This window comes from Phalacrocorax aristotelis, chromosome 3 (genome assembly GCF_949628215.1).
Source record: "Phalacrocorax aristotelis chromosome 3, bGulAri2.1, whole genome shotgun sequence".
Classification (NCBI taxonomy): Eukaryota; Metazoa; Chordata; class Aves; order Suliformes; family Phalacrocoracidae; genus Phalacrocorax; species Phalacrocorax aristotelis.
The window spans coordinates 86,631,758-86,644,673 of NC_134278.1; the positions used below are offsets into that span (position 1 = coordinate 86,631,758).

The following is a 12,916-nucleotide window of genomic DNA, read 5'->3' on the forward strand; positions in this document are numbered from 1 at the left end:
CTATTCATTAATCTAGCTGTGATCATTCCAGTTGAACGCTACCGGCCAGGGCATCTGGCAAATTAGTTACTAACAACACATACTCTGAGTCGTTACTTCTACAACCCTTAGAAAATAAACTGTTGACCAAGTGTTAGATTAAGACTCGACTTAGCTGCACCTAGACTCCTCTCTGAGGAGGAGTTTAGAAAGCAAGGGGGTCCTGTCTGAACCTTGTGACTCAAGGGTGGGGTCTCTCCCTAGCCACTCCTCGGACTCCTACCATTAATGCAACACAAGGTGAGTGGCAAAGCAGCCAGAGGGAATCATCCCTCTTGGGCAACAGTGAGCTGTTACATCAGTTCAGCCCATCCTATGAAGTCACAACTGTAATTAAACCCAAACACCATCTCTCTTTCAGACCCTCACTGAAACAGTGTTAGGTCCAGTGTTTATGTCCCTGGGATACATTAAAAACTACATAACTCAGATGAAGCTTCATCTCCTACAACAAACTTGCACTGATGCTTGTCAGAAGAGGCACATTATTGTTGACTATGCATATTTGAGAGAGCTAATGGCCTGAACAAGTTACCCATTACCTTTCTCGCGATGCATTCATTACTGTCTTCTCCAAGGCCTCTCTGAAAGTTTTAAAGCCAAAAATCTGTACTTGTGGTGCACTAGCACATTTCCAGGTACAAGCTAAACAGCAGGACTCATAGCATCAGGATCACATCAGTCTGACCCATATCCTCTTTCCCTCAAATCTCCATAGTTCAGCCGCACCACAGGCTCTTACTTCAAGTTCTAAGATCTCCAGATCTTAGAGGTCTGAAGAGACTTAGAGAGGCTTTGCCATGGAAAGCACATGCATGAAGCGATGCTTCCAACAGGCTACACACAACAAACTTCAAATAAAGGAAAATAAAAAAAGAAAAGCCCAAAACAACCCAGATACACTACTAATTGTTACAACCATACTAACCATGGCAGAGGAACACAATGCACGAGTCAATCCCAGCTTGCCAAACTGCAAATGCCTGTCTAAAACAGTACCTGAAAGCAATGTGCAGTCATTCTCTTCAAAAAGTACTTCCCTGTCAGCTCAGCAGCCACAGGAAAGCTTTGAATTAGACTATTTCCCCCGCACAAATACTTTTTGCATAGACTAGAACTGCTAAGACCTCTCCCTTTTCAGGAGGATTTTTCCATGTGGTTCTTTGCAGGCAGAAGTCACTTTTAATTGTTCACTAGCAAGTTCTTCTGTCTTCCACATTGTGCCCTTGGAGTGATGTTATCAAGTGAGGAAAAGCATTATTTTTGATAGAAATTAAGTCTCTTTAGCCTAAAAAGCTAAAGCACGCCCGTTAGACACATGCAAACACTGCAAAGAATTAATACAGAAAATAGTTTTCCAGTCCAAGAGATCTCAATAGCAACATTTCAAACTCATCAGAAATGAGCTTTAAAATAAAATGCAAGACTGCACTATACATGGTAAAGCATACATCCAGCCCTCAAAAAGAGTTGGAGACTTCTTCAAACAAGATGTGCTTCCTAAAAAAAATACTGCTGAACATGAAAATCCATTTACATTTATGATTACATTTATTTTTGCAGTTCTGCAAACAAAGACTTTCTCTCCCAAAGAAACTCCTCCTGATACTGAGAGGCTTTGCCTAAACAAAGATTTGATGACTCTGTCTCATTACAGTATTTTACAGTAAAACATCTGGAACACTTGTAGGACTCTCCACGCTCTCCTAAAAACTGAAGGGAGAAAAGCAATGCTTTAGGATATCCAAAGAGAGTGAGGTGAGCTAACAAAAGGCACAGGATTCATCTGGATCAGCAGGGCTCACTACCATGCTGCTTTTCAAGCATATCAGGATTCATGTTCACTTAGGCACAGTGCAAGAATGCTAGTGTTGGGAATCAGTAGCTACCTTCCTGTATTTGTGTATGAAAGCATCAGTCTTTCCAAGACTAACTGCATAGACACCATTTGGCCTCAGAGACCTAAAAGGAGTCCATCTGCTGCTAAGAAAGGATTCTTCAACACCATTCACCAAGGAGGAAGAATTCCCATCAACATTCAGGGCTTTTGCAGTGGCGGTTTCACTTCTGCCATCAGAAATGGCATTAGGAGAGTAATTTTCAGCACACTTGGTAATGCCATCCATGCACTTATGGAGATCTTGGCTCAGCAGCAATACAATAGTGCCTCCAACACGAAGTACTCTGGCAATTGCAAAAAATATAAAGGTTAGGTGTTCATCCTACCTGGCAATCTTTTGTCTATGCAGAACTCAACACTTCTGATGCTTCAGATGTTTCATTCTATAGAACACCTAAGCACGTTAAGAGTCATGGCTCAAATAGTAAACTACATCTTCAAATGGAATTTAAATTCCTTATCTTCATAACTCTTCCTAAATGGAAGAATTGGGCCGTATGCTGACTCCTAGACATTTCCAACCTCAGGAGTTCTTTCCATTGGGTTAGCAGGGAAAATGGACTCAGTTTTTTCACTCTTAGTATTCTTCCAAGGATCGAGGGCAGTAACACCTTCAAAGCCCCTTTTTTGGGTCGCATGAGCCTCCACCACTCTGCAAAGGAACAGATTCACAGGGCTGGAAGAGCTTCTCAGGTTGGTAAGGCAATCCTGAAGCTGGCCTTTCTCTTTGGAAACTTTAAAAGGTCTGTCCTTTCAGTGTTCTACTGATCCTTAATGGCTTTCAAACTCAGGAAACAGAGGGAAGTAACCACTGTTTGCAATCCATTTTTATTGGTACATGAGCAAACATTACACTTGGCTTTGAAAGAAGGAAAGAAAAGGACTATCCTGGCTCTGTTCACAGCAAGTGGATTGAACAGTCTAACTGCTAGAGCTCTCATGGTAATGGTCCCTTCCTCACTGCCACCTTCCCAAGGAAATATTTTGCTTAGGATGGCACAACTGAGCAAATGAGACCAGAAGACAAGCATAGACAGAAGGAGGGACGGTCAGTGTAAGCTGATATAAGATTGCCCTGCCATTCTGTGAAGCTACCTCACCTTCCTCACCACTCTCCCACCACATTCCTGCATTGTGTGAGCAAGAGGAACACCCATTAAAGACCAATCATATAGAAAGGGCTTGTTCTCAGCCAAGAAAAGAAACAAAGGAGCAGGTGGTTTGAACTGCCCATTAGAAGCAGCCCACTATTAGCTTGGTTCAACTACCACAAAATGACAGGGTGAGAGATGATAGCTATCTGGTCTGCTTTTCATGTCTCCTACCTGGATATTCCAGTATATGCTAACAGAAAGGAAAATGCACAATACCGTTTTCTGGTCTGAGATCCTTCCTGCCAAGGCAGGCCGGTAAAAGTTTCACTGTGAACCCAAAAGCAAAGCCTATGATTTTATACAAGCAGACCTAATCAAGAAAGGATTATTGCTTTATTTGCCTGACCGTGCTTTAAGTTTGGCTATATCATCCTCTCCTCTTTCTCCTTTCTGCCTTGAAAGAACATTTATGAGTGTGGCTGACACAACAAGCTCACTCCTTGTCAGCTTGCACTACTGTCACCACATCCACAGCTTGCAAGCCACAACAGCCTTTAACAGACAAGCAAAGGACTCAGACTTTCACAGTCTGCACAGGATCAGATTACAGAGCTGAAGAGTGTTTGGAATAAAGCAAACCTGAAGCTGACTAAACACTTAGGATTGCAAACCATCATGGCATGTACACCAAACCCTGAGCATGTCAAAGGCCACACGTACCTCTCCATTTCCTGGAGAATATCTGGTAGGAGCTGTATGTCTTTTGTGATCTTGAACTTCTTTCCAAATGGAATATCCGAAATCACAGCATCAAAGCTTTCTGAAGGCAACGGCAATGCTGCAGAATAAAGGCAGGTCTTTACATCTGACTATCTGAAAAATTAACAGCAGCTATACCCCCATTCACCTTACAAAACTGTCTGCCAGCTCTTTCGAGGGTTATGCACCCAGACTCATAGCTCCTTCTGTACTTATCCTCACAAATGGCACTACAAGGCCACTAACCCAATGCAGACTGAGAAGACACAAATACATGAGAGCATGGTTTATCTTACAGATTCCCTGTTACTGGTGATGTGTTTGCTCCAATAGCACGACTCTGAACGGGGGACTGCAAGATTCCAAACTAACTGCTGCTAAGCTTGCAACCACTTTATGTAGCGCAGATGTTGAGTCGCACACATATGAATGACAAAGAACCACGTGTTAAACTCCCCTCCATCCTTTTCTCCTCTGTAGAATCTGATTACAGCCACAATCACTTGGATTCTCTCAGAGCTAGTGTCTTTGAAGTATCTCCCCAGAGTTTCTGCATCCTGGGAACAGTCAGTTTTCTTGACCACAAGGCAGCACCGCACCCTTGTGGTGAGGAAGGCTGGCCATGTACCAAGCTGCGCTGACCAGAGGGTAGCCAGCACGTGAAAGGATGAAACTATGGGTTCTCCATCCCTCAGGATACTCAAAACTCGACTGGACAAGGCCCTGAGCAACCTGACCCAGCTTTGAGGTTAGCCCCACTCCCAGAAGATGACAGGACTAAAGACCTCTTAGCGGTGCCTTCTCACCTAAACCTTGCTGTGATTCTATGCCAGCCTTTCTAGAACTTGCTGGAGATGGTTCTTGGGCCATCCTTGAAGCAATGCTTGCAGCACAACAATTTTATCTACAAATGGGAGGACAAGTTACCTACAGTCCTTCTCAAAACATGCAGAAATAACAGCTTCTGACCAGTGATGAAGACACCAATTACTTGTTCAGTATTAGAAGAGCCTGACATCAAAGTACCTTCCATTATCCTAGAAGCCAAGCCCAGACACAGCTTTTAAGTAAGAAATAAAGCTATATATATTCTTATAAAAAAAATAAATAATAATTTTCAACATGCTGGTAAGAAATAAATATTGCCAGGTAAAAAAATATGCATATTTTATCAACCATGCACAGGCAAAAACAGCCAGCTTTTGTCTGTCATTAATTTCATAAAGGACTAACTTAGACTCAGGCTTCAAGGTCCAGAGTAAGGTCATAAAATTACCTTCTCCCCAGACTAGCTCATGAACTGAGAGCAAACAAATTCCAGGAGAAAGGCATCATCATTTAAAATACTCTTACTGCAAAACATCAACAATTCAACACTGAGCTTAATGAGCCCCCACTATTACTCACTTGGTACATTTAAGCTACAATTGACATTTTATCTGGATTTGTCCTTGCTGTCTGTTCCTATTAGGCACACGAAACTCTCACATAGTATGTACTCTTTGTGGTATTCACATATTTACCATTAAGTTGGACAACTACTGCCCATGTCTGACAATTATTATTTTCACTGTCTTCTGCTGAGTCCGGGGGTGTGGAGGGGACAACAAATAATCATCCATTTGCTAGCACTACAAAGTCATTACTCAACTATTCACTGAGCGTTTGCTCTACTACCCAACACCACAAGAGAACTTACATTACCTGTATAATCCCAGAACAGCAAAAAACTTCAAACATGTCTCACTTAGAAAGCCTACACACATACCTTTTGCAGAAGCTTTAAGTAACTCAATCTTATCCATCAAGCCTGCAGTCCTAATATTCACATCTGCACCCTCTAACTGTGAATCACTTATATCAGCACCCCAGTAACAGGCTTCCTGTCCAGAGAAAAAGAGAAAAGTCATTTTGCTGACAACCAGGTGTATTTATTTTATAAACCCTTCATAGAACTGCCTCCTTGCACAGCTCTTTCAAGACAAACACCTTACTGGGAGATCTCATACCATTACCCAGAGCAATACACAGGCCCAGACGACAGACGAATGGGGGAAGTATGTTCTATTTTCACACCTTTCACGTTCAGGTCTGCTCAAGACACTTGTAACTTACAGAAGTATTCAGGCTGTGTCCTAACAGCAAGATCCCAACAGCCACGCTGCCTCTAATACTGGTAAGTGATGTACTGTCCCATTAACATCTCCGCTCCCAGGATAAGGCCAGGCCGTTTTAGAAGTCCATAGTTGCCTCACACAAACGCTGTGGAATACTACAGGGCTCCCAGCACCTACCTGCATAAGTATGTAGGACTGTCTTACATTCCTATGGAGGAACGTTTGTACTAAAACAGTTTTAACAACTGCCTAGAAAGATCAGTTTGGTTCCAGCTTTCCAGTAATGGACTTTGGTGTAACTGTGGGACAGACTTCCCTTGATGGAACTACAAGTTGTCTTGCTACTTACGGGCCACTCTTTGGCAGCTTCCAGCAGTATCGTTCCTAGCCCACACATGGGATCCAGCACAAAGGCACCTGCCTACAAAAATAAAGGGTTTAGTGCATCCCAAGCAAGAGTACTCTCCCAGGACAAAGCTTAGTCAGGGATGTACAGATCACCTACATACTCTCACTGAATCCAGTGTAGGTAACAACAATCGCTTGTTTACCAGGCCAAACTTGCTTGTAAGAGAGTACAGTAAAAAGCACTAATAGGCTAAAGACAATGCATCAATGCATCCAGCCTTGAGGTGACATTTAGGGGAAAAAATTCTGAGTGGGCTGCAGAAGGATATCGGTACCAAATTATTCTGTGGGAAACACACTTGCTTCTGTTTTCCCTTGGGAGAACCCCAAACAAGGTTTGAAGCCTGGACAATGACAAAATCTTGCCATTTAGGCATACATCCAATACAAGGAATTACATTGCTGCTGAGAAGGACCTGGGATTACAGCAGATATCTGGTTGAACAGCAGGTGACAGCACACCCTGATCACAGATAAGGCAAACCCTGTCCACATGCATTAGAGGGTAGGGCACTAAAATCACCCACTTCTTCAAAGCTTCCAGCTCCAGCTCTGACAAGCAGCAACCTCCCCTTCATTTGGGACCCTACATCTTTGCCATGAACATTCACTTACACTGATTTCAGCCAGAGATGCCATGGCCCATGCAACTGTTGACCGCAGCCCTGCTCTTTTAATGTAGTCTCTGTTTGCCAATGGAAGCCTGCAGACAGCAAAAAAAAAAAAAAAAAATCAACGTAAGACACTAGTAAAACAACCCAGAAAAGCCCATGTAATATGAAAGAACAAATGAACTGGACAGATCTGCAGACAGACAGATAGAAACCATGGTCTGCTTTTATCCATAACTCACTGCAAAGTCTGGCCTACATGCTCAGATAAGTTTCAGACAAACCACAAGACTAATGGGATAGTCCAGTGAATATTAAACCAGAAGATAAATACTCACAGTGGACAGCAAGACCTGATACTTCCAATACAAACCCATGAGGAGACGAATGCCTACCTGAAAAGGGGAATCCCCACCACGGAGTGAACATCATTAAGATGTACAAAGATCTGAAAGACAAAAAAAAATATTAGAAACCCTCAACATGACACAACAATAGCTTTAACTCATTTAAACTAGTCACAGATCTTTCTACGAACTTCTGATCATAGTTTTTAAAAACAAAAAATACATGGTTTAGACAATTAAGATTAATCACACTATGTAATCTGAATGCCACTTTAAAGAGGATTTAATATTTAAGCAAGCTGTGAGGGTAATTTTGTCAGCCAGGAATCCATCAGCAAGCACTTGAATCTTCAAGGGAACCAATTTTTGTAACATTGAATGGATTATTGAATTAATTATAAAGCCATTTACTCCAAGCAGAAGGTTATTCACCATATACTAGCACGCAGCTGTTCACACACAATTTTTTTTTCTTCAAAAAAAAATAAAAGGTGCCACAAAGGGGCGTTTCAGATGGAAGGCGAATGTAGGTAATCCTTCCAAAAACACAGGCAGCTCAAATAAATTCCCCTGTCCCATAGAGAGCATCACAAATGAAGACTGAGCTCCCCAACAGGTCTTGCATTACAGCAATCCCTCCCCAGGAAGCCCAAAGAGAAACATGATGCTTTTGAAATATCCCAGTCCTCAGCACTTGAATGGTTTCAGAGCAAAAATCTGGCCAAGAACAAGAGCCTCACTTGAGGCTCAAAGCAGCCACGTTTCATGCATAGCCTGGGGAAACCAGCGCCAGTAGATGAACTCAGAGCTTTTACAGGCAGTCCTAGACCTCCCAGCATCAGTGCTGAGACCAGCTTCCATACACCAAGCACAGGGATGGAGAAAGAGCTTGTCGAGAGCAATAAATCCTCTCCAAGGTCTCCTGACAGTTTGCACTATGGAGGGTGTCTTAAGCAAGCTGCTTGTCAGGGACAGGGTCTAGGAAGAGGCTCTTCCATAAATGGCATTCTCGAGTTGAGTTCCTCAAGAACACAACTTTGCTGCTTTTCCCCTAGAGAGGCTAAACTAGCTGCCCAATGGCTCAGGTGATCTCCATTTTCAACACAGTCAGAGTCCAGCAGTTTGTAAGCATGCTGGATCCTGAGACATTGCCTGTATGAATCCTTTCCCTCATGTACAGGCCCATGCTGGCTGTTGTGGTATTTAAGTGCTTTGGAAGGCACACACACAGTGGCTACCAAAAAGCTTTGCTCAGTGCTACCAGATGACTTCTGGTTAAATTCAGCAGCAGAAAGACAAACAGGGAGAAGCCATGGTCCTGAATGCAAAGCGAGTGGAGAAAAAACAAAAGATATCAGGGATAATTCTGGAAGCAGCAACAGGCCTTCTGGCAGACAAGCACCACTACCTCTAGATCTGGGTTCCGCAGATCAGTCTGCCACCCACACTGCTTCATGAGCGCTATGCCAATGGCTCTTCCGATCTCCTGCAAGGGGGAAGAACAGTCACAGGCAGTAAAAATAACAGAATTAAGAAAACTACAGATCACAGCCTTGACTGCACAATCCTTAGAAATATCTGGGAAAAGAAAGCCTCTCTCTATCCTTAGGAGAACAATTCATACAAAGGCCAGAAGAGGCACAGCAGGGCACAGCGAGCAAGCAAGGGGCAGAGCAAACACACCGCAGGACAAAATTATTATCGCTCAGCTGGAGTGCAGGAGGCAGAAGTTCGAGTTCTGCCCAAGTTACAACAAAAGTTGTCATCATTTTAGAACTATATATCACACCCACAAAATATTTCTGACGGTTGTAAACTAGAATGCACAAATGCAACTCACAATTTTAATGCTTTTATGGCATCTAGAAAGCTCTGACTAGTTTCAGAGTATGAGAGTTCAAACACACCGCACAAATTTGGCAGGCTCATGTGTCCCACCTTCCCAATGTACTGGCTTTAGCAGGAAAAAAAATCTAATTAAATTGCTGTTATCTTCAAGTAAAATAAATCTACATAAATTGCAGCTATACAAGGCTTGTTTTTTATTTTTTTTGTTCTCCTCACAGTAGAAAGGTATTATAGATGAGAAGCGTGCTGGATGGAAGGGGCCCCTGGAGGTCTCTACCCCACCACTCTCTCCCAAGGACCAAGATCCACCTCCCTGGACACCATCCAGGGCTGCACCACCCTCCTGGGGAACAAGTTCCTCCCAATGCCCAACCAGAGCCCGCCAAAGCTGCAAATTCTGGTTTTGCACCTTCTTTTACCTTGCCTGCCACAACTGAGAGGAGTTTGGCTCCATTGTCCTTGCAACAGCCCTTTAAGTAGCTGTAAACTACTATCAGATCACTCCTCAGACTCCACAAGCCCAGCTACCTCAACCTCTTACCTTTACTTATCCTCAATAAAAGTCTTTTATTAGAAAAATATTCAGGGTAATAATGCCCAGAAGTTAACAACAGCCCTTCTGTTCCCACTTGTTTAAGGTAAATGCAGATTAAGGGCTTTTTTGAGAAACACAGAAAAAGGTTAGATCAGTTTGTTATCTTAAAACATACAACACACAACTGAAATGACAAATAAACTACACATCTCCCTTTACCTGTCCTAAATTCTTTTAAAACATAGTTTAGCATACCTCTGAAGTAAGTATTTTGGCAATCGCTCCACTACAACGACAAGAAACTCTGAAACGGTAGGTAAGCTGCTCATTCATAATAGGTTTCTCTCCACTAATTTTGGAAGGGTCTTCTAATGAAATCTTGCTTTCAGTCCGGCAGCCCTGAAGGCTCTCTCTCCCTAGTACCACACACCTCTCTCCAGCTTCCACTTGACATTCCTCAGACACAGTTGCTCTCACTTGTTCTGTTTTCTGCCTTTTAGTTGCAGTATTTGTCTCTTCTTCTGACCTTCTCTTCAGAGGCAATCGGTTTTCTTGAGAGACATCATGTTTTTTCCCCTCACACCTGTAAAAGTTTCTCCAAATAGAGATAACATCCAGCCAATACTTTGGCTCCTCAATGACAAAGCTTTTAATCTCATGCAGCATTTTCCCTGAAAGGAAAAGCAGTTTCAGGTTAAGTAGTTCTTTCTCAGCATTTGATTCTCCTATGGATTGAGAACAGCTGTTGAGAGAGGCTGGGCTCAGATTTCATCAACGTGTGAATTCAGGAACCACACCAGCAGCCACCATCACAGCTGAGCTCTCAACACCCACATACCCCACCAGCAAAGACCCAGGCATCCCTCTGATTACAAGCTCTGCAGAACCAAGATTAAATCATGCAGGGGTGGAATTCTGCAGAAGAATTCATCGGCTCTAGAAAACCAGACCCCCTCTGAGAGTCATTCTCAGGGTTGGAAGGCCAGCCTACCATGCCATCCTCCCCAGAAAGTACTTTGTCCAGCATTAGAGATGTAGGACACTTTCCAGGACTGACAGACAGACATGAACATGAATCACTTTGATTCAGCTCAGAATAAAAGCCACAAGTTCATTCTTTTAGAAGTGAAATCTTCCCTTACTATTCATCAACTTCCCTTCAATCCTGCAAAGTGTCTGACACATGACTAAACAGACCTGTGGGTAGTCCTCTTGAGCTGGCTATGACAAGAGAGACACAAGGAGTACAGAGGCCAATTCTTGAAAACCTTGAAGCTGGGGGGGAGAGAGGGGAAAGTATTTCTATTTCTCGTTTGGAATCATGGTTAAATTTGGCCCTCAAAGCTGAAGGCCACCTATGATCTCTGAAATAAAATCCCACCAGCATGCAGATATCCATCCATCTTACTTGAAATTCTGATTCCATCACTGACAGAGAAGTCAGTAGCTGAGATTTACAAGAAATCTGTGTACTGAACAGTTAAGTGACACAAGACAGGCATTTAGATCCACTTCGCCTACAGGAAAATGACTCATCGTTAAAATGCATACAAGGGATGCAGAACTGGACTTCAGCTTCATTAACTTTTTTTGATGTGGGGGGTGGTGTTACACATACATACGTATGTACAGCACCAGCAGAACACAAATCAATGTTATCTATTTGAAACATTTTCAAAGCCATTGTCTGCACAAAAAAACCCAAACATTAGAAACATACCTGGGTGAAGGATACTTAAGAATTTATTACTGTCAATAAATAAAGTAAATCAAATACTAATTTTATAAACAGGAATTGAACTGGGGCTTCACGCTATTGAGCACACACCCTGCGAGCAACCCAGAGATGACCCGAGAGAAGGAGTCAGTGCTATACCTTTATTTCCAGAAGCTGCAAGGGGGGGGTGTTTCTTAAGCAGCAAAAACAGTCGCTCTCCAGACCTGAGTTTCCTCAGCTCGCCCGGCTCTGCCTCTGTGCTGAAGAAGACCTTTCCTGAGATGCAGTCCACCTCAGGGGAAAACCAGAAACCAAATCAAACCGGGAAGGTATTTGGGGCGAGCACTGTCAGCAGCCCCGCAGCCCCTCACACCCGCTCGCCCCTTCGCAGGCAGGAGGGCGGCGCAGACCCCAGCTCACCGCGGGTGGCGAAGGGGCACGGCCTGACCGCGTGGCAGGTGTCCCTGCCCACGGCTGTCTTTAGAGGTCCCTTTCGAGCCACAGCAAACCCGGGGGGCCCCCCCGCAGATGGCGGCACAGCCCATGGGACGGCCGCCAGCTCCCGGGCGCGAAGCGAACAAGGCCGCGTTCCCCGCCGATCCGAACCGGACCGCCCCGCCCCAGGTGGACACCGGCGCCGGCTCCCCCCTCACCTCTGTGGCGCCGAGCCGCCTCCGCACCTCCCGCGCGAGGAAGAGCTCCAGCCCGCGGCCCGCCGTGCAAAAATACCGCCTGGCCGCCGCCGCCGCCATCTTGGCGCGCCCCGCCGCTCTCAGCGCAGTGAGCCCGCCCTGGGAGCGGGCCAGACCGGGGCGTGGGTCCCGGAGAAAGGTACTCAAAAAGCACCTGGTCCAGAGTATATTTGCACCTCCCACCACGAGAGCGCTTCATCACTAAATATGTTTATCACCGCGACGGGAGGTGACCACAGTGCAGGCAGTGAGAGGAATTACTGCAGCGCAGCTCTCGCTCTTCAGTTTCAGCAGAAGAGCACAGCACAGCTCCTGAGGGGGCTTACGGGGAGAGGATTGCTGTGGCACAAGAGTGGTGTCTACACCCACACCATTTGGGTGAGAAATCTGTAGACCCCACCGTGAATGATTCAGCATGCACTGCCTCCGGGGAAACACCACGAGGTGCTGGCTGGGAGCCAGCAGTTCCCCCTCACAGGCAACGGTCTCTACTGCAGGCTGTGCAGGAGCTTTTATTCTCCAGACTACTCTGTCGTATGGAGCAATGGTCTCATCCTCCCTTCCCACTTATTTACAGGGGACAGAGCCAGAGCATAACACAGTAACACAGGTCTCATGAGTCATCTAAAGTCCAGTCTCTAGGTGAACCCAAAGAAGACACTACAACAGTAGGAAAACTTAAATTCTGTCTCACCTAACACATCTCACACATCTTTGGATTAATTACAATACTGTAGCAGTCCCTTGGGTGGAGCAAAGCCTCCTGTGCTCCAGACCATGCTGGTCTTCAACAAGCGCTCAAAAGCCAGAGGTGGCAGGATCCAAACCAGCCAGAAGTAACAGATTTCA

At 44.6% G+C, this 12,916-nt stretch overlaps 1 protein-coding gene across 3 annotated transcripts; it reads right to left on the reverse strand.

Annotated features, from left to right (window-relative positions):
• Window positions 1-1,303: 1,303 nt before the first annotated feature.
• Window positions 1,304-12,506, reverse strand: LOC142054992 (U6 snRNA (guanine-N(2))-methyltransferase THUMPD2-like). 3 transcript variants are annotated; one of them, XM_075088308.1, is made up of 10 exons: window positions 12,029-12,506; window positions 11,535-11,667; window positions 9,914-10,329; window positions 8,684-8,761; window positions 7,324-7,376; window positions 6,933-7,020; window positions 6,259-6,330; window positions 5,561-5,675; window positions 3,754-3,871; window positions 1,304-2,223 (listed from the first exon to the last, which is right to left on the reverse strand). In XM_075088308.1, the coding sequence occupies exons 1-10, from the start codon at window positions 12,125-12,127 to the stop codon at window positions 1,905-1,907; spliced, it is 1,491 nt and encodes a 496-aa protein (XP_074944409.1). In that variant the 5' UTR covers window positions 12,128-12,506; the 3' UTR covers window positions 1,304-1,904. The 3 variants fall into 3 exon arrangements, with proteins under 3 accessions (XP_074944409.1, XP_074944410.1, XP_074944411.1); XM_075088310.1 differs by having other exon boundaries at window positions 1,569-2,591; window positions 12,029-12,216; XM_075088309.1 differs by lacking the exon at window positions 8,684-8,761 and having other exon boundaries at window positions 1,305-2,223; window positions 12,029-12,209.
• Window positions 12,507-12,916: the final 410 nt, after the last annotated feature.